At 41.8% G+C, this 22,690-nt stretch overlaps 1 protein-coding gene across 12 annotated transcripts in view; it reads right to left on the bottom strand.

The window, feature by feature from the left end:
- celf4 (CUGBP, Elav-like family member 4) overlaps positions 1-22,690 on the bottom strand; it is an 88,431-nt gene that overhangs the window by 49,654 nt on the left and 16,087 nt on the right. For all 12 annotated transcript variants that reach the window (XM_026168528.2, XM_026168531.2, XM_026168530.2 and 9 more), the window contains exon 2: positions 16,897-16,979. In XM_026168528.2, coding sequence (XP_026024313.1) covers positions 16,897-16,979 — 83 coding nt within the window. The remainder of the gene's footprint in view (positions 1-16,896; positions 16,980-22,690) is intronic.

Here is a 22,690-nt window from a genome sequence, read left to right as displayed (position 1 = left end):
TGAGTAAACACACCCGAATCATAACGTGCTCACGCTGTCCAGTATATGCACATACCCAGCTATAACTCACTGTTAAATTGCTATTGATTCACCAGTGCCACTGCCTGCATAGAGCTTGCAACAAAAGGAATTGAATATCAAAGTTCAGCTAGAAACTCCAAAAGGCAATTTTGGATATGAGAATAACATGTGAAAACCACCAGGCACTTAAACGCTCAGAGGGTCACCCACCAGATGTGAACGATTATAGTGAATATTCAATCAGGAAAGCATTTGGTTGTTTTCTTATTTGCTTAAAAAGTCTTTTAAGGAGAGACATCTGTGAAGGATGCATGTATGTTCCTCTTCACTATAGCTCAAATAGAGGCTTTACAAATTGGCATTGTAGAAGGCTGCTGAAATGCTCAGCAGCCTTGAGGTTTTAAACTACACATAATAATAGCCGGTCCTGAGTGGGTAGCTGTTCTAAAAATTCTCTGGTGTGCTTTAAGTAATGGCACAAATACAAGTAGAAGTGCGTAGTTGGTATGAGTAGAGGCAGTCACCAAGGCTGAGTGGAATAAGAACAGAACGCCATCTGCAGAAGCCCACACTCAAAGTATAGAGAAACATTTGCTCAGAGGGGCTTAAAAGGATAACCGGCTGTCCCGAAATGCTTAATTCTGAGTTAACACGAAAATTACCGTTCCAAGACGGAAAAACAAAAGCACAGCGATGGTGAGTGAGTGATGCAGGTCTCGTGCTCAGACCAGACTGTCAGTTATTAGAAGCAATCTCACTTTGATTATATTGTTATTTTGGGTGAGTGCCTAGATGGAGATGCAGTTTTTTAGATGTATTGTTAAGCGCTAATGTACTGTAGGTCCACTGGCAACTTTTACTAAGCAGCAAATGCCTTTAGTTAATGCGGTATTATTAGTTAAGCTTTTAAGCAAACAGCAGCATGTCTGAAGCAGTGACATAGTTAAAATGTCTTTGTGTCTGATGTGTTCATACAGTGTGGATATGATTGTGCCCCTCTAGACAAGGTCACTCTTAGACACCATCCTAAAATCTGCCTTTGTATTTGCCTCACTAGTGTCAGTAGTTCATTTCATGCTAGCTTGTTTTGGGATTAAGGGAGCTGCTGTCAGAGTTGGAGTACTGGTAACACAGAGTCAAAGACGACACTGGGAAATGCAGTTCAAGAACACAAAACCACTGTCTTCTCACTACAGAAAACAGATAAACAGGAATTTAAGAGATGATCATTTAAAACGTAATGATGTGAAGCAGTGGAGTTTTTTAATTATTAGTGTGCAGAGAAAGCTATTCACAGAAGCCATTAAAGAGGGAAATATACACTAGGCAGCTTAGAACTAAGTGCTTCTGCAAGAGCCATGTCAAACTTTTAAGTCCTTTACTACTCAGGCAGACGTGTTACTGTTCAGTAAATGAATTATTGGTTGGCTGGATCCTTGCCAAAGACAACCTTGCTGTGGAACATGATTGTTAATTAGGTCTAGATGTGCTTAAGGGCTAACAAATGTGCACAAGCACCACACCTCCAACATCCAGCTGAGATTAAACTGTTACTACAGCCTTATCTTTGCTTCCTTTAGTAACTTCACAGAGCCGAACCTGTGACTAACTAAATTAAAATGCTCTGCCCTTTGGCATTAAAAGTGGTTAATGCATGAATCAGTTTAGCCATCTTTCATGCAATGCTAATATTCTGTTTTGCAGCCAGTGGGGAATTCATTTGTCTGTTTAATTTCACAGGTGCCCTTAACGCACTGATCAACAACAAGCGCTGGTTGTGAACAGGCGGCACCATCTGTGTGCAGGGAGTGCCAAGGGCCCTGAAGTATTCGCTCTTTGCCACCGAGCACTAAGACTCCATTAAGAAGTCTGGGTCCATGCATCTTTGGCCATCATTTATTTGGCAAAGGCAATTAAAAAGCTCCCCCCACCCAAAGACAGCATGTGCGGTAGAAGCCACGTCTCCTCTCTTAATCACTGGTAGTAATTAGTTTCTGCAAGCGGTATCATTAGGTATCACCGCTGGCACTGTTGTCACAGCTAGCGCACATCTTGGATGACAAAAGGAGACGGAAGGAATAGAGGAGAATCGCCGCTGTAACAGAGAATCTGGCCGAGTTAGACTCCTGTCCAAAAACGATACAAGGTTGTCCCACGAGAAGCATAATCCATCAAAGTGATTTTTCTTCTCTCGCTTTCTCCTGTCCCCTCCTGTTCTGCCCCCCTGTCTTCTTTGCAACGTAATCATTTTCCTCTCACGGTGTGTGACATTCATAAAGGAGGCTAGTGCTGGACCGCATCTTGCCAAAGTTTGGGATGAGTTTTAGAGGTGTGTCTACAATGTGGGGTTGCCAGAGGTAAGTTACCTTGCTTCTTGGCAGACTTTAACTGTCCTTCCTGCCTATTTCTTTTTCCTCGCTTTGCTTTCTCTCTCTTTTTACCCTTTTGTCCTGCCCATCATTGATCAGGCATTTAAGAGTTGAGTGACTTTAGGAGGCCAAGTTTTCCGTATTTCCAGAGAGCTATACAGAAATTTATAAAGCAGCTAGGAATATAGTCAAAAGTAGTAATTTGAATGAATTAAAATTGTAAAATTGCCTAACCTGTTGTCCAGAATATTAATTCCTGATCTTCTGGTCAGTTTAAGTTTAATTATTAATAATCTAACCCTTCTGACTTCAATCCAATTCAGTTTAGGGCTTTGAAAGTGGGTCTTCGTGACACTTACTAAGCTAAGGAACATCACCAATCTGTCTTTAAGCTACTCTCTAATAAGTTTTAGTTATTCAGCAGGCAAATAATGTCTACAGGGAAATGGAGCTAGAGCTTGTGCTACATTTTCTTGGGTATACAGATCCAAAGGAACGCAGCTGTTCAGTCCCTTAACCACCTTTAGTTTTCAGTAGAAGATCCTTTATTCAAACTTTCTAGGGAACCTCAGAGGAAAGGCTGTTTACTCACAGTCTTCACAAGCATACTAACAAGCTGTCTGAACATACAAACCGTATTATCACACAAGGCTTGGGACTAACCCCCACCCCCCCAGTCCCCATTCCCCACCACACATACACACACATACAACCACCCTGTAGATTTTTGTTTCATTAATGATGCTGCAAAATTTTAGTCTGTTGACATGTGAGGGCAGTGCATCTCACAGCACTTTGTCAAATATGTAGACAGCATTAAAACACACAGGCAAAAAAAAAAGAAAAAAAAACAGGCATGGGAAAGGGGGTGGAAAACAAACATCATCTGACAAGTTTGTGGCACATTTGGTTCAGACAGTGTGATTCCCTCTGGATCTAAGAGTGGTAGCGAGGAGAGGAGGTGTGGGAGAGGAAGGCAGAGAGACAGAGTGAACTCTGAGCAATTGTTCTTCCATGTGGAAAGGTGACAAAAGAAAAGTGTGAAAGGGCTCACCAGATACAGGAGGTATTGAACAGAAAGGATGGAGAAAAAGAGGAGGGATGAACAGAAAGGAAAAGGATGAAGGTGAGGCTGTAATACGATTAGAAGGTTGTAAAGATGTTGCACTGTTTGGTACAATCGCTTCTTTAAAAATAACATTTAGATATTTCATGTCTGTTGGGAGAAGTGTTTTGTGTAGCTCCCTAACAAAAAATCCAAAATTCCCTAAAGCTAACATGAGCTGTTGTTTTGGTATTTGTTGCCAGTGTTGTATTCCTGTAGTAAAACTACATGGGAGAGTGTGAAGCACAAATCTCTTGTTTCTGTATGTTTAAGATGCTGAGCCTTGCAAAAATTTGACACTCTTCAATGTCTTTGCACAGAATTAAAAACATTGTGTGATTTTTCTAATGTAAAATCTTCTTAAGTTGCAGGTAAAAAATGATGATGTAAGGATCGATACGTAGTGTTCTTCTTTGGTACAATGTAATGTCAGATGTTCTGTTCCCTTTCTGAACCAGTTAGTATCAGATATATTAAGGTGTCCCAAAACCAAGGTGCAAGCTACACTGTGATTTTTTATGTACATTTCTAGTATGAAGAAAAACACAGGCGTTGTTCGCACTAATGCCAGCATACTAGAGGCACCACTCACACCAACAGTTGTTGCTTTTCTACTTTGATTACTCACAGAGGAAGCATAGGTATTATGACTGTGCACAGTTTCAAAGATTTCATGCAGACATCTGAATGGAGCCTCACATTCACCTTCTGATGACATCACATAGACGCAAGTGGACATTCGAAAACTGCAGCATTGGTTATTTTTCCTATTTGTTCCAAGTTTTTCACAGGCCATATATAAAACAAAGAAAAATAAATAATCACATAAACAGATTAACAACATAACTTCAACTCATTACGGAATTCTTGCAACAGTTGTATTTCTTTCAGTATTTTAGAGGTATTTCTTTTGGTGGTAGAATCCACCTGATCCACTGTACAGAGACTATTGTGTTGTAGAAAGCTGAACATGTAACCTACTTTTAGAACAGATAAACTAATGTGCAGACTGTCAAATTTAATTAGCACATTTGCTTTGCGACTGGGACAAATTAAATGGCCCCCTCTGGAAATCTCCAGAAGTTCCCAGTGGCCACTCTCGTATTGGTGATATGTTGCCTGACAAATGGACCGCCTGGGCATGCCTTCAGAGCCGTAATCATGGTTACAGAAAAAAGGGGTGGGATTTGTTAAAAGGGGGTCAGATGCAATACAGAAGTAAAGTAAAAACACAAAACTGTGTATAATTTAATTTGTTAGCCGCACTATGTCCTATGACTATTATTCTATGTTCTATTATTACTTGCAAATATCAGTTTAGATAATCTAACAGTAAGCCACAGCAAGCTATATCTACTCTAATAATAGCTTTTAAATTAAATAATCAAAATGTGATAACTGAAAAGAGTTTTACAAACATTTTTGTAACTGTTAAATTTTCAGAGGCTAAAAAGTAATTGGACAAACTAACATACCTTTCAGATATAAGGCTTGTTTCCTCTCTTGAGATAATTTGCCAGGTGTTTTTTGTAGCTATCTTTAGTCTTTAGTAACTGAAAAGCATGCTCCGCTGGACTGAGATCAGCAATCAAACAACCCTTCAGTGGCCAACTCTGAGGGGTTGTTTTTGCACTCTGCTTTGGGTCATCATCCATTTCCACAGTGAATCACTGTTCAGTCTATTTTGCAGCGTTTGTCTGAAGCTGAGGAGAAAGTCAAGGATTTCTCCGGCCACTTCTATCACATCCTTAATAAAAAGTAGTGGCTCGGTTTCACTTGAAGCCATACATGTCCATGTCATGACATTGCCTCCATCACGTTTGACAGATGATGTGACTTGCTTCAGATCATGAGTTTTTTCTCTGCTTCACTATACTGTTATCTTCCTATCATATCATCTCATCCTCTCACGTTACCCTTGAGTTCATCCGTCCAAAGATTTCTTTCTTTTCCAGAACTGTGCAGACTCTTTCGGCAAAATCTGGTTAGAAAAGTAAACTCTAATCTTTCACTTTTAGCTGTCATCTGTGCTCCCCTGTGTTTTTGAGCTGCCCAGTGCATTCATTCTTTTTCAGTATGGACCAGACTGTTGATTTGGCCCCACTCCTAAACTTTTTTCTCTCTTTCTGATAGGGTTATCATCAATTTCCAGCCTAATGATGGTCTTCTTCACTCGTGTTGACATCTCTTTGGACCTATACTAAGAGTTCCAGTAAACAGCTACCAAATGCAAGTTCAACACTTGGAACCAACTCAAAATACTTTATTTGGTTAATTTGTCATGGAGTGACAAGGGGCCAGCCCTAACCTGGCCATGGAAATGTTTGTCTGCCTACCGTCCGATTACTTTTTAGGCTCTGAAATTGGGGCCTCTACATTTAAACATGGATAACCAGTTAGTGCAATGCTTTTATCTAACCCCTAAAATTTGCACTTTAATTACATCTTGATTACTTTACATAAAATCCAGTGTGTTGGTAGACATAAGCACGCTACATTTACCAAGAAAATATGTGTGATTGTCTAAAATTTTTTGGATCTAACTGTACTCAGGTAAGTCTTTCTGTGTATCTTTCTCACTGTCGTTCTGCCTGTTTCTCTATCACTCGCTAACACATACACACATATGCAGACCTTGTTGTGTCTGCTGGTTGGAGGTGATGCTCCCAGCAGTGGCATATCAGACCATAATGAAAGCTCATTGCCCATGGTTTGGCAGTGTGGACAAACACTCTTTCCATTCCCTCCTTCACTCGTCCACACACATCCTGAATCACAAACACACAGTGAGAAACGCTTAAGTGGGTGAGTCAGACCCGCGCTCTTCCTGTGTCTCACACACATGAACACTCACCCAGGAGAGACGAGGCAAACAGCAGAGCCCCTGCCAGGTTATATGGAGGGACAGAGTGTTCTGAGTTACTGCACAGTGCAGCCACTCTCCACGGCAGCACCATACAGAGTCCATAAAGCATGATGGATGGCCTATCATCATTTACCTCTTTGGTGACTTCTCAATGCTGTCACACCCCACCAAGCACATGCAAGAGAGGTGAGACACACCAAAGCAGACAGGCAAGCAAAAGGCAGAGCCTAACGACAAAAACAAACAAACAAAAAAAGGCAATGCAGACAAAATGATGCTAAAATGAGCATTACAGAGAGCGATGCAGGCAGGCGGGGAGTGAGAAGGGGGAGAAGAGTTAAACAGAGAGATGGATGAGGGAGCATTTTTGATGTTTGCTTGAATTAATGCACACTTAGTTGCATAAGCAAACAGTCGCACACACAGACACGCAAGCACACACCACCACAAAAGAAGTGAACCATCCCCTGTCCCTTCTCTCCTTTGATGACAGCACCCCACACACGTAGAGGCTGTATTTAGAGCATGCAAAATCTACTGTCTCCTCCACTCTTCTCTCTTCTCCTCCTCCTCCTCTCCATCCCACAGCAGAGGGGAGCAGGAGGAGGAGAAGAGGGAGAGAGCGAGGCAGATACAGAGAGAGAAAAGAATGAACACCAGATGCAGCGAAATGACACACTGATAGTTTACATGTCAAAGCGGGTGAGACATCAACAATGGGAGAAGGAAAAAAAGAGAAAAATAACGGCTAGAACAGTAAATAACTTCCATGAGAATGAGTGCAGCCAGAGAGCCAGAGGGGGCCACAAGGCTCACAGCCTGCACTGCAGGCTGGATAGTAAAACACCGTGCAGTGGGTAAATCTGAGCTCTTGTTCTGTTTCGACGTTGGGAACCTGAGGCTTCAATTTACTCGGTTGTGTTTCAGTCAAGTGTGCCATATATTGCTAACGTATAGGGACCTCCAGTGATGAGGTATGGCACTTGCGAAAAGCAGTGGGGCAGAAATGTTGGCTATATGTTTAAAACTCCAAAATACTAAAAATAAACTCAAAGCTACTTTGGCAGCCAACTTGATATTATTAATTAAGCTATTAGGCTAAAATAACACATAAATTTTCATTTAAGAACAAGTATCTTAAAATACAAACAGATCTCATTGTCACACATTTCCAGAAATAATCTCTGTGCACTCATGCTCACGTAAACACATATCAGATGCCATGCTGCCATGCTGCTCACAAAAAAGTTGCTGTCGCTCTTCACGCCAGCTGCTGCTGCCGTTCATATAGAGTTACAAAAGACATAACAATAATCTGCCCCTACCAAACAGAAAACGGCTCATGTGAACACAATCAGACTGAAACATGAAGCTCAAATAAAATAGCAGTTCTGTCTGATTGAATTGAAGGCATGCAACTGTTTTAACGGGCTGGGCTCCAGCATTGCGAAACAACATTAGGCTACCTGGAAATGGCAGGAAGCTTGTACTGCACATGTTTTATTTAAAAAGTGTTGGAAGGGGTTAATGTGCTTAACAGGTGCTCGCGGGTCTTAAATTATTGTCAGTGTTTTGATGCTAAGTGAATGAATCCTCACCGTGTTGCTGCACTGAGCACTGGAAGAAAATATTTTCACTAGACATCCAACCTTCATAGACACAGAAAGATAGAAAGCATAAGAGAGAGAGCGAGCGAGAGAAGGAGGGGGTCTGCCTCTCTGGACAGTGCCTATTGATCGCCACCCGGCACACATCACCACAACTTTCACAAATTGCTATTGAGAAGTGACCTGTAATGCAATTACTGGCCAATCCGGGGCCTTGGCTGCCATCAATTATTAAAAGCTGCCTGAGTCGTGGCCCGCTATGCCGTCTCAGCTGGTGCGTTGTGTCATTATCACATCTGCCGGCCACCAGCTCACCAGCTGCTTCAGCGGAGTTGGGAATAAGATTTCCGAGTGCCACTTCGCACTCTGCGGAACGTATCAGAGGATATGGGCCAAACGAAGAAAGTGAAATTGCCACATTATATATTCCAACGGCTACAGCGGAGGTGAGGTGGTGAAGGTCACGGAATAAAATGGGTTTTGTTTTTTCCTTTGCACATTTCCACTGAGCATGAGAATGGTATTTACAGAAGGGTAAAGCCCTCTTTGTGAAATCTGTGTGGTTACTTTATGCTTCATAAAAACTTTTCTAAGTAGAAAACAACATTAATATTGCAGCGTGGTACCACTGGCTCCTAGTATTAAAAACTTTTAGTACTGTAGTCAGTGCGAGTAACAAACCAATGGGCAATGTTTCCATCCACAATCCAACACTTTTATAATTATTTTCCACATATTTCCGCTTCACTTTGGTAGCTTTTCGGAAGTTATTATGAGAGATTACATCAATGATAGAAGGAGTGCATGATGATTGCACTTGGCCTTGAACTGGCAGCAATTTTTTCTAGATGTTTTCATTATAAAAGGCCTTGTTCAAACTGGGCTTTTTTTTCACTGCAATCACAGTGAAATTATTTATTGGCTATCTCGTTCACTGTAAAATACTGTTACCGAAGAAATCGAATCTAGAATGCAACTTAGCATCAATTTTTAAACACTCGAACAACTTTATTCCAAAAATTCTATAAAGCCATTTTGGAGAACGAGTCAAGACTAATGTTCATTTCGAGACTTCAAATAAAATAGAAAGACTTAAAGACAATTAAGCTCAGTAAGCTTTCATTTTATAACAGCAGTTGGTCTGCTTGAGGAAAAAAAAAAAAAGGGAAAGCGCTGATTAACAGAAAGGGCTGATAAAAAGATGCAGAGCACACTGGGCTTCACAGTAAAAGCTCCAAGAGCGCTGTAAAATCTCAGGAAAAAAAGAGAACACTGAATGAAAATGTTTGCTGCTGTTTAAAAGCATCTGCTCTGCCCCACATTAACAACTGAGGTAGGACAGACTAGTCGCTGGTGCTTGACAGAAAGGATAGGTGTGCAATGCGAACTGTAATATCCTCCAATGATCAATAAAACACCACTTTAATAGATAAATTATATTGTAGGCGTGACTGATTTATTGCATTTTATTGTTTCCAGTTATCTTTCCACTGTTCTTCAACATTTAATGTGCATGGTAAATTACCTGAACAAGCCACAATAAAAGAAATCAGACAACACAGCACTCGCTGGTGTGGAAAGACACATTGTACTGTATGCGTGAGGAGGCTTGAGAGCATGAAAAAGACAAATAGATATAGCAGTGTGACATACAGCTATTCGGGGAAAAAAAGAAGTCCCTGTCCTGGCAGGAAATTTCAAAGCAGCTGGAGTCAGGCGAACTCAATACAGCAGCAGCAGCAGGAGGTAAAACTATGACAATGGCAGAATGACTATCACAACCAGCTTATGGAGACACTTAAATCTGTGAACTATATGCACACCCAGCGCTGAAGCCAAGGCGCACACTGGTTAGGATGCTATTACAGTGGGGTTTTTTTTTTTCTTTTTTGAATAGCTCCAGCTGCAGCAGCCTCCACTTCTGTCCTCTCCCCAGCGACAGTCACAGTCACTGCCAGCTTTGTATCTGTAAGCAAGTTCATGGCTTTGAGGGTTTACAAAACAATTCCAATCAAGCAAGAACTGGATGTGTGATTTCTCTGAACAGTAACTTGGGCATCACAGAGCGTTTTTTTTTCTCTCTCAAGATTTTAAAAGTGAATAAACTGCGGCTGGATATATATATATATTTTTAAAAAACCTCTTTTCACTTTGGTGAGTGCAAGGAACAGCCTGAAAATGCCAGTTGTGACATTAGCACTTGTAAATGCTCAGTGGAGCAGGCTGTTGAGGACGAAGACTCATTGGTGCGCTTTAAGACCGTGCTTTCGCGGATCAATACAAACTCGAGGAAAAGACAAGATGATTTCAGACTGTGACAGGAGCTTGAGCCAGCTATAGACTGAGGTGCTGGAAAAAAAGAGCATCCCACTTCTAAAATTTCTGAAGTGGGGGACATGTTTTTAGTCTAAATAATGGTACCTCTTAAAGGTGTTTAGAATCTCTCAGACAGTTCAAGCCATTTCGTTGGAGAGCATATCACGGGTTTTAAAGCTGCTCTTGGCTGAGGTCTTTCTTTGTCTTCCTCATCATTTCCTGCGAGCAGCACCGTAGTAATCTTTCTTATGAGAGTAATCTGTAATTAGAATAATGATTCATACGGCAACAAACTTGAGTCAACACATGTCACGATGATGATTGGCAATGGGGCTGACTGGAACAGTTACACTGGCGAAAACCCAAACTGGATTAGCAATATAATGCTACATGTGCTGCAGTATGGCTCAGTAGTAAAAAAAACCCTTAAAACGGAAAGAAAAAGTGCATAATTTCACATATGGATCATCAGTCTATTGACCCAGCAGGTAGCATGCACCACCTCTGAAATTAGTTGGCTTATTGGACTACAGTGAACTACTGCCTCGAGACAGATAAATTTTTCTCATTTGTACAATCTGCTCAAACTCCACTTGGCAATGGGAGGTTGTAACATCAGGCCTGGAGCCCAATGATAATGGGACCATTCAGACTTTATATGACAAAAGATGGTGTGTAGGCATGTAATGATCTTTGTTGCAATTATGGCACCATTCATGCTTTACTCCTTAAAGGGGTTCAGCCAAAGCCATCCTATATAAGCCAAAAGTATGCGGACAACCAAACACCACAACCATATTAAAAAAAAATGTTCACTTCAATTTATGGTTATATGCTAGATTTTGCTTGCGGCAGGTGTAGGGCTAAAAAAAAAAAGCTGAAATGACGTCCCACCCTGTTCGTAACAACCTAACTGCCAGAAGAATAGCGGACACTTTAAAGGTGAGGAAGATTAAAAATTGAAACTAGGAGGCAGGAGAGAGGTGCAGCCTTGTCTTTCTCACCCACAGCAATGACATGGATGTGAATGTGAGACTGTCGGCTTTGCAAAGTTGTTTGGAAGATCTGGGGTGAAGGGTTTTTAGATGCTGCTCAACTGTCAGTCAATCACTTTGGTTGGATTGGCTTATACAGTAGTGGCAGCTTAAGCCCGTATGGACATAGCGCCATGTAGTTCAGGGCACAAATCAATCAGTTAATCAATCAAAACCAAAACCAATGGCATTATTCTGCTGCTCTGTTAGCCGCCATTCTTCAGTGGAGGTTGAGCTGGGAACCCGGCTGCAGGAATATGGGCCTGTTTCGGCACAGGAACATTATCGTTACTGGTGTTTGGGTGATAAGGCCTGGCGGACAGAGACTTTTTCAGTTCATCCCAAAGACATTTATGGAGTTTAGCAGTTATGTTTTTCCACAACAAACCATGAACAATGTCTTTTTGGCCCTGGCTTTGGGACATTGCTCCATTGAATGACAGAAGGCGACGATCCCAAGCTACTGCCAAAAAGTTTGACCCACGCTATTGTCCTAAATATTATTGTATGCTGAAGCATCAAGACTGAAACTGAGAGTGTAATCCAAAGAACAAAAAGCCACAGAGCATAAAAAACAGACTATAGCACCTCTAAAACGTAAATTGTTAGAAATAAGAACTTACAAAATTAAGTTTTTCAACAAACTGAAATCTCTGTTTACCTCTGAATTTATTACAAACACTATTTACAGAAAGTCTTTCTGCTTTTCTACTGTCTGTTTGGGGAGACTCATTTAAATTTTTATTGCAGGCTTATGACCTGCCAGATTCCGGCTGCCTACCGCCTCACTTAAAAGCTTTGCTCTGGTGTGGACGCTGGGTACAGTCTACTGTTTCTTCATCCAGACTACTGCCAATGCATGCTGCTATTTTCTTTTTCATCTTAGGCAATGTGAGACTGAAATAAGTTGCTCATTATGTCTATGAGTTGACTAAAATCTGTATGTGGGTGTGTGTGTGTGTGTGTGAGGAGAAGTCGTTTCAAGCTAAAACTTGCTTGTGCATCACCCCGGCATTCTTTCAATGACTGTGCATTCATTAAATGGAGCACCTTATGGGGCAAATGGTTTTCTTTTGGATAGGGGTGATTAGGATAGTTGATGAGGTGATAGCTTGGGGAGAGAGCGGGGATATTTTAGCTCCAGGGTCTGTGGCATTATTCATGTGGACGTGTAGCTATGCCTCCCGCACGCTGAGCCATAAATCTAAATCTACAAGAAGGACTGAACTACAGTACTTGTACACAAATCATAACTGAGCACCACCAAAAACCCCGCCATCCAAACACCTCTTCACCCATGTCACCTGGGGAGCTTGGCAGTTATTGACCAATGAGGGCAACTTATTGAGAAAAAGCTGCCATGAAACTGGGTCGCAGGAGCCAATCAATGGCATGGATTTTTTTTTTTTTTTTGCCTTGGCATTATCTCGACTGAGAGCAAGGACTGAAAGCGGGGGTGGTGGTGGGTGGGTTGAAAAAGAAACAGACACAAATCATTCGGTATGGAGGCACCCCGACTATACCTCTCCTTTCACTCCCTCCATCCACCCACTCTTTCCAATCTGCCATCATCCACCCCTTCCTCTTTCCTCCATCCTGCTATTCATTTGCTTTCCTGTGATTTCTGTTGTTTGTTTGCCCCTGGGCTGAAAACTCTGTGTGTTTATGTGTGTGTTTGTGTGTGTGTGTGTGTGTGTGTGTGTGTGTGTGTGAAAGCGCTCTGAAATGACGCATTGATTCACAGTGTTCTATATTTTCTCATCTGGCTCACTATTACAGTGAGAGTCAATCGACGCCGTATTTCTCTCACTCTCTTGCTCTCTCTCTCTCTTTTACTTTCTCCCTATTTCTTTCGCTCTCTCTGTCTTTCTGTGTGTATCGGAGTATCATGTTTTTGAATGGAAGTGCTTACGAGGGGTGTTGTATTGCAGTTACAAGAGAAGTGTTTGGAGTGTGAGTGCATGTGTGTGGGGTGTTTTGTACCTGTTTGTGTGTATTTGTATGCATTATTTTCTAACTTTGAGCTCAGCGCTATGTATGCGAGAGTGCGAGCTCCCTCTGTGCCCTGTGTGGGGGGCACTTGGTAGTGCACTGGCCCATATATATATTTATATATATATATATATATATATATATATATATATATATATATATATATATATATATATATATATATATATATATATATATATATATATATATACACACACACATATATATATATATATGTCTTTTCTGCGTGTGTTGAGGGTGTTAGTGTTTTTATGTTTGCCAGAATCTGCTGGCGAGTCTTTGTGCAGTGTTTCATGAGCACATGTGCTAGTGCTAGCGCTGCAACTCCACCCCGTGACCCACACGTAAATGCACACCCGCATGCACGTGCACACACAAGAATACATCTTCCCACTCGTGAGGGCTCTTCTTTTGCCAGAATCAATACAGGAGCTTTTTAATGTTTCTTGCCATAGTACGAGTCTGAAACTGGAGCGCAGGATCATAACTGTGGCAGTCAGGGCCTGGCGTTTGGGACGCGCCCCCCCCCCCCCCTTTTTTTTTTGTTCTGTCCATTTATGTGCTTGTTGTCTGTTTAACTCAAAAAAGGGAAAATCTTTTTCACAGGCATATTTCCCATTATGTTGAAAATGTAGCCATATTGAACAAGAATTGTCAAAATCTGGAACAGTCATAACTACATGGTACGTTTGCATTTATGGTAACTGTGAAAGCTTACCGTAACGCTAAACTGCTGCAGATGGCCTGCTGTTTCACGTGTAGATCAGTATTTTTCTCATGGTGTTGATTAATAAAATTCTGACACAGCAGACCCACACACTGTGGTACTCATGCCTAAAACAGTGCCTAAAGTGCCTGCAAAATACACGCTTTGTAGTTGAATGTCAACAAAAAAATATTAAATTTAACTGATTGCTCAATCAAGTTTGAACATCAAAAGCAAACTGATACACTTTTTACCAAAGCGTTTGCTTTTTGAACCAAAAATAAGACTATTATATACAACACAATAATCAATAGCAGTCATTTCTTGCTCCATGACCTATTGACTGTTCAGTGATCCATCCACGCTTCAAGAGAGTCTTTCACTCTTTACTTGCTGACTTTGCTCCCTTTGCACTGCGTTGGTTTATCATTCCAATACTGGATCCATGTCTTGAATATTTTGAATGTTCAGCAGCGCTGGCTTCTGTGTCACTTGTCAGTAGAGCTGATTTAATTACGCTAGCAGACACATATTCTCCATCAGCATAATCCTGTGTACCTGTAGTTTGTAGTGCTATAATGGAATGAGCAATGTGAAAACAATTTGTCATCTATCACCAGTAGTACAATGTCAGCGTCACTTTAACATCAGTATTTCTGCTTGTCACTTGTTTACCCAAAGTCTCTCCTGACACTGCACCCGCTCGGTCGCGCGCACACGCACATGCTTACGCTCATGTGTGCGTGCACATTCACATCAGGCATCCCTTAGTACTTTGTCTGAGCTACACCAACAGCCTACAGCCATGCTTACAGGGCATTTCCACTAGGAAGTCAAATCCCCTCTTCTCTCAGCTCACCTGGCAGCACGGAAAGAAAAAAAAAAAGGACGGCAGAAAACTTTTTAAATGTAAGAGCTGGGGAGCAACTTTGACGGAAAAAAGCGCATCAGGACACAAAGTGAAGGGGAAAGAGGCTTTAACAGGGTAGAAAGGAGATTTCATTTGCCGGGTTTTGGTTGTGTTGGCCTGTGAGTGGGGGGATTGATAGAGGATAGAAGGAGAGCGAGTGAAGAAGGTAGGTAGGAAGAAAAACAACACTGAATGAAGGAATGGAAGTAAGAGGGTGTAGCCGTGCGCCATAAAACGTCCCACTGCCTTTCCCAGGGCCAAGTCCTCGCTCTATTTCTAATGAACTCATTTATTCTGTTTTGCTGGATTTACCTTCACCAGCAACAAAAGACAGTCTCCTGGTCTGCCTGTCTGAATTCTCTGCTTCAGGGTTTGTTAAACATCTAGGTCTGTCCTATAGCCTGCCTGTGTTTATCTAGCTCTCGCCATAGGTCAAACACAGACTGTCCTAAACTGCCAAAGGCATCTCTAATTGGCATCTTCCTTCTAAAAACAATATTAATTACAAGCGACTGGTTACAGTAATTTGCTGGTGATGCATTTCTATGTAGCATGTGAAGCCAAACATAGTCCCTTCAAGATGGAAAGGCAGAATCCTCAAAAAATGTTTTTGTGAACCACATATTCTGGTCTGTGTCAAACAATAGCAACAAAGGCAAAAACATCAATCGGCAGCACACTTTGTGTGAACACAAAATCGCATTCTGGTTTTGGCCAAATATTTAATCTCTCCTCCTCTCTCTCCTCGTGTCTCTGTCTCTCCCTCCCTCTTTCTTTCTGAATAATATGCCACTGGGAAGTAAAAAAAAAGAAAAAAAGACTGAGAGCACGGATCCCCACTCCTCCGCTCTTCTTGACTGCACGTCTGTGATGTCATAATCACTCACATCAAAGGCTGTGCGCTCAACACGGCGACTGTCAGCTTCCCTGGAGGCGTCATTAAAAACGAACAGAGCAAACCGAGCCAGGCCTGACAGAAACGCATCAAAACTTCCTAAGACTCACACACACGCACACATATGCGTAGCTAATGCCGGCTACGCATCCATGTTCACGCTCACACTCAGGCATCGGGGAGCATGCACGTACTAATCAAAGCGTGTGACAGAGACAGACACATGCACACACACACAACACACGTATGTAATAATAAAATCATGTGTGCGCCAAGGGAAGAGCTCACATTGCTGATAAAACCCTCAGACTCGCATGCACACACTACTACAAACTGAAAATCTGCATCTTCTCTGTGACAAAGTGAAAACTTCCTCATCCTGTCATGCAAAAATAGAAGTCGAGCATTCAGACGCGCATGTTTTGCTTCCAGCTGCATGTGCGTGTGAACAGCAGCGGCCGCAGCACGTGGACGGACATCTGTCGTAAAAGATGTGCTCTCTTGATATGCATTCACAATGCACTCCTGTTTCGCTGCCAGCCTGGGACTTAATGCGGAGTGTGCACATAAATGTAGAAAGAGTCTACATCTACCAGATTTTCATTCCTCTTTCCTTCTCTCCGTCTATCTCTCTACACACTTGCCCACACACATGGGCGCATGCACACGCACAGACACACACTCATTTACACAAACTGGAGAAAGGACTATAAATAGTATGCCTATGATGTGATGCCGTGTGGTTTATCCCTATGGGTTTGTGTATGTGTGACTGTCAAAGTGAAGAGAGAGGGAGGCAGTGAAAGGAGAGGGGGGGGGGGGGGGGGTGGCAGATGAAAAAAAAGATCTTTAAGAGAAAGAAGTGTGGTGTATAGCCAGTGATAAGCACTACATGGCAGGCATGGCAAAGACAGAGTCTCCTCTTTGATCTGAAATAAATATAAGTCATTATATGCTAAAATGAGCATCTGTGTTTGTGTGCGACTGAATCCAAGACGTGTTTATGTAAGATTTCGCTTCTGGCTTGGCATGTCTTTTCTTGTGTGCGACTTACTCCTGGCAGGGTCTTCTGCTCGTGCAATGCATTCTGGGCTTTCAGGGCTGACTCTCTGGCACAGTAGGTGAGGAAGGCACAGCCTGAAATACAGCAAGAGAGAAAGACACAATTATGTTATGTGAACTGGGGACAGAGGAGAGACAGCTACGGGAGGGGGATGCACCAATCATCAGCAAATAGCTAAAAACAACACACACACACACACACACACACACACACACACACACACACACACACACACACACACACACACACACACACACACACACGCACAACCACACGGAGTAAGCCTGCAGCCATAGCTCTGAAACTCTGTCTACATGGCCGCAGAGGGAATTTGTTCGTGCTTGTGTGTCCACAATAAACAGCATTTCGGTGACTGAACAAATTGAATATTTCTGCGACCGCGAATGCAATCCACTTGCATGCAGAAGGGAAATAAGTGGGACTAAAATTTGCGTCAACGTGTGACGATTTGTGTATTCTGTTGCGCGAGAGCCACCATGCCCCCATCAACACATCAAATCTGACTGAGCTTTCTCCCTGGCAGCCTGAAATAGCAGTTATCCATTCGTCCATCGCACTCTTCTGGCTGTTGTGACAGGGATAGACAGCCTGACAGCTTCTTTCTCTCTCTCTCTTACCCACCCTCCCTCTACTTTACTCCCTCCACTCTTCATTTCTCCATCTCCCTGCTCCATATGTTCCAAGACTACCCACAATCCTCGGTTTTGTTAGCACCTGGGCTGACATGTGGAGGTGGAGAGAAGATGGAGACGCAGGAGGCAAGGAAGAAGAAGCCGTGGGGGAACGTGCGCGCTGTTCCCTTGCCACCCCCCGCTGACAGTGAGGCACACACCACTGTCAGAGAGCTGACAAACTGTCAATCTACAGATCAAGCCTAATGATTCATGTGTTTGACAGATTAATAAAACGCTCACAGAGACAATTGCACAATAGGTTGATGCGCAATTTGAGCTCATACTGTACGCACAGGTATTTTGGGTGTTTGCTCACATCCAGGTTGTGGGAAAAATGTAAATATTCTTCATTTACACTCATTTCAGTCACAATCAGGGAAAGAACCAAATGTGCACAATTAGCCTTTGGACTTGTTGCATTACAATATCTGGGAATTTTCCAAAAAAGCGATTATAGAGGTATTCAAAATCATTATATCACAGCAGCAAGAAAATATTTCATAGTGCATATAATATATTTATTGTTATTGCTGTTTCCAATCTGTAAGAACAAAGGTACATAGTTTGTTTTGAGAACATCAGCACCTAAGTCTGAGATGATTATCATAGACCCCTACTTACAGACCAAAGACCAAAACACAGTGCATTTTAAATAATGCACCCCCTTCTCGAAGCTCTTTGTCCTTTTTAAATACTGGGGGCTATTTGTTGTTGAGGGTAACATCATGTACAGTATGTGGAAGGAGAGCAGCTTCCATCCTCTCTGCTCTGTGTCTTTAACCCCAGGTCGCCCTGATGGTGGGACCCCAGGGAGCTCTGCTTGTTGGTGTTTTTAATTAACGTGCCTCTCTCTCATTAGGCGAAGTGGGAGCTGGCCGCTGACAGCTTGGCTACCTCCTTGTCCTCTCCGGGCCTGTCGTGTTAGCACTACATGCCGTTGCTGTCCCAAAGGAAGGACACGCAATCCTCTGATTCACACGTCTGACGCTCATTCACATGTTTGGAGCACAGTCACCTACAGCAATCAGCGTATTCAACATAGGAAGACGTACTCCTTTGGCTTACTTTAAGCAAGAACAGAAATGCAATGTTAAAAATGAATTTTTACTCACAAAATACACCTAAGTAGCAAAAGCTAAAATACTCATGATGACATTTTACATTAACATTTTTTAATTATTAGCAGTGTGTGAATATGTAACATTGCGATGCAGATATGGAGATTATTTCATATTTCAGCTAAACAGTTTGCTCCAGAGGTTCCCAGAAAGTTTTGACTGTTTCACACCCACAGTGATGAATTGCATTTACTGTATATAGAACAGAATGTGCAACATTAGAAGACAGGCTGCATAATGTTAGTTATGTATTTGTTTGCCTGCAAAGACACTTTGGCATGCAGAGTGGAGGAACTAGGTGATCTAATCACCAATAAAATACACCACTTAGTATTTTATTCCCAAACAAAAACAAAATGTAAATCTATTTTATTTATGAAATCATAATTTCCATTTATTCAAATGCACCTGCCTTCCCCACATTTTATAATCTACCCAATCACAACAGCAGATGTAACTCTGAGAGTAAAAGCAACCAAAGACATGCTGGATTACTACATATTAACCCGTGTGATCACTGTGCATTTTGTACATTAAAACTTAACCTGGAAATAGCTACATATTATAGCTGTCTCGTATTAAGTAGAGCATACTGTAATATAGAAGAAAATGAAAGATGTGCTAAGTACATTTATTTAGATCCACTCACGTATGAGAGATGGATGCTCTAACATGACTAAATATACAAACACATACGCATGCACGCCAACACACACATGAAAAGTGACAGTCAACAAATGTTCAATTTATCATCATTGTCACAAGTCAGATGCTGGCAGCAGCTCTAGTATCTGACTAAGATCCATATTGGCCCAGGAGAGAGAGATAAGCTGTTTGTTTCTGCTGTCAATGCTGCCAATTTGGTTTCCCATCACTTCAAATTCAAATCAACAGCAGCGCAGAGGGGGATCTGAGAGAATGTATGTGTGCGTGTGTGTGTGAGAGGAGAGGAGAGAGAGAGACGATGGAAGATGGAAAGAAGGGCAAAAAGAAAGAGGGGGAGGAGAACAGCAGAGAGGAAAAACAGAACAGCGAGGGATGCTCGGTAAGAGACGGAGAGGGAGAGAGAGTAGATAAGATCACCTAGCTTCTGTGAACACCATCCCCCTGTGTCCTACACTCGCTTCTTATCTCAACTGCAGCAGACACCCTAAAGGGACACACACCCACTGAGAGGGAGAGAAACAGAAAACGAGCGAGAGACAGCGAAAGAGGGAGGGAGGGAAAGAGAGAGAGAGAGAGAAATATGGGGAAGGAAATGAGAGAAGATGAAAGAAAGCAGCAGGGGAATGGTGGAGGCTGAATACTTTCTGGTGGAGGAAGAAGAAAGAAATCTGCCATCACCAGACCTTATTTAAACGACAGCTGTGTTGGACCACATGGAGCTTTGACCTTGTTGATTTGGAAAACCCAAATTTGATGAGCTGCCTTTGCCAATGGGTTGCCCAACAAGTTGCCAATGGGACTGATTCATTGTTTGTTTAAACATTCTGTTGTAAAAGATAACTCAACGAGGAGGGATCATTCATACCAAAGAACATTATCCTGTATATACATTATATATGAATCTAGAGGAGTTTAGCGATTAGATACCGATAATGCAACATAGCAGAGCGGTGTCCTGAACAAAAGTAGGAAATGGGACAGGACCCCAGAGTCTAGATGCTGGTGATGGAGCAGGGTAAGCAGATGGCTGATGGAGACTTCGTGTTACTCTCTGATTATCCAGGATGAGGTGGAGATGGAGCGGAATGCAAAGACAGTTGAAAGGCAGGAAGACAGAAGAGCTATGTGCAGAGAGAATAGGGATGGTGGACTGATCGTCTTGGATAAGAGGGCAAGAAAATCATTGGACCGCAAAGTTGCAGTGACTTTGACAGTAAAGTGGAAGTGGGAAAGTGGCAGTGAAGAGGAGAATTGCTCAAACATGTAATGCGCACATTTGAATGGAAACAGATTCTCCTTATTAAGCTAAGCTTCATTTCAATGACTGATGCCGAGTATCAAGTCAGGACTTTGGCTAACATTACCCCCGATTTGAAATGAGTGCTTCAATCCAACTTGTGTTATGCAAATCAGATATTTGATTTTTTTGGGTTATATTTTAGCTCATGAGGAGCTAAGTGCTGTAATCTGTTGCTAACTTTTTTTTAAATAGAAGGAATCCACACAACCTTTCCTGGTTTTGAGGATGTGGTATGTTACATGTAGACGTACATATGTTGCCATTTCATCCAATCTAACAGTTTACCTCGTTAGTAAGTAGCAACATAGATTTATCAGTTCACCAGTCCATTCTGATCCACTTATCTAATTCAGGGTCCCAGCTACTATAGACAACCACACCTATGGGCAATTTAGAATCACCAATTAACTCCACCAACTGTGTGTCTTTGGACTGTGAGAGCATGCCAGAGTAACTGGAGAGAACTCATGCGACATTGGAAGAACACGCAAACTCCACACAGAAAGGCTCAGGACAGATGGTGGATTTGAACCCAAGACCTTCTTGCTACGAGGCACCAGAGCTAACCTCCATGCTATAGCAATTCGAACAAATGTTAAACAAATACTAAAAATGTATCTATATGCTACTTCATTATTTATTTTTTAATAACTAAAGACTGTCGACATATTTAACGTGTAAACTGGGTGTAAAGGTAATTAAAACCCTCAGATTCCCAGAAACAATATAGCGACCGTGATCTCTGTGACATCCATGGCCCAGGTTGGGGACACACCATTCTTCAAATTCTCCTTTGAAACTAATTATAATCCTACTAAAATTAAAAGGACTAATGAATTAGTGCTCAGCACTGTTACCGGACACATGAATCACTTTTTACCAGCATACACTGCCTGATGCCACCCAAGACTAAAAAACTTGAGGGACAATGTTATTGTACAGAGTTCTCTAATTATCTTCTGCCTATTAATTCAGGGATTGTAAAAGGCGGACATAAAAAGTTCCCTCCTCTCGCTCTCCCTCTCTCTCCCTCCTTTTATTCCCAGCTACAGATGAGGAGAAACTCCCAGTGATCATTTAAATATTTCAGAACAACTTGGTAAGAGCCTAAAAAGAGTCAATAGCATTAAAAAGCTTTATCCACGGCACAGCTGAAATCCCTGGAATTCTGCCTTGAAAAACTTTGGCATGAAACTTTGTTTGAGGCTGTCCAATTTCAGTCAGTCAATAGAAATCTCCACGTCTCCCCCTACCTCACTTCTGTTAGCACTTATCTTCACCTGAAAGGGTTGACCAAGGACAGACTTTGCTCAATAAACAGAGGAATGTTTTTTTTCTCCTTTTTAAAAGATTGACCTTAAGACAAGAACGTTCTGACTGGATTTCTGTGAGTGCTGAGGCTTAGATAACGCTCTTCAATTCACTCTTGAAATGGGTCAGAGTAAAGACAAAAATTCTTGACTTATTGTGTTCAGAGAAATGGCATATAAAGCCTTGGTCTTTTAGTCGTATGGTGAAAATGAGTAGCACTGAGTGCAAAAGTGGAATACTAATAAGTGTTATATTAAAAGAGTTTCTCAACGATACAGTTGCCCTTGTACTGCTTTAACTGGGACACTCGGTATGAGCCATACAATTGCTATTCAGTCTGTATCTGGTTTTCAAATGCAATAAAATTAAAAGAGTAAAGTTAATACTTGCAATGCAGAGGAAAAAAACTGCTTTAAAAAAATAAAAAATAAACACAGCTATTAAAACCATGTCTCTATAGCTATATTCCCATCTTATCTTTATTCGCTGCAGAATCATTCTCGCCATTTCTCTAATGCATATGTATACAGGGAAATGTTTAGGATGACTTAAAGTGGCAGACTTGAGAAAAAAAGAAAAAAAAGTCACATATCTCCAAGTAAATCTGATATCGAAACGTAAAAGCCCAGACAAGCCCCCTCACTTTTGGTTCTGCGAGGAATAGTAATTCAATAGAGTGAGCAGCAGCCGCTCAT

The sequence above is a fragment of the Astatotilapia calliptera genome, chromosome 5 (genome assembly GCF_964374335.1).
Source record: "Astatotilapia calliptera chromosome 5, fAstCal68.1, whole genome shotgun sequence".
In the NCBI taxonomy this organism is placed as follows: domain Eukaryota; kingdom Metazoa; phylum Chordata; class Actinopteri; order Cichliformes; family Cichlidae; genus Astatotilapia; species Astatotilapia calliptera.
This window is presented reverse-complemented; position numbering and strand designations above follow the sequence as displayed.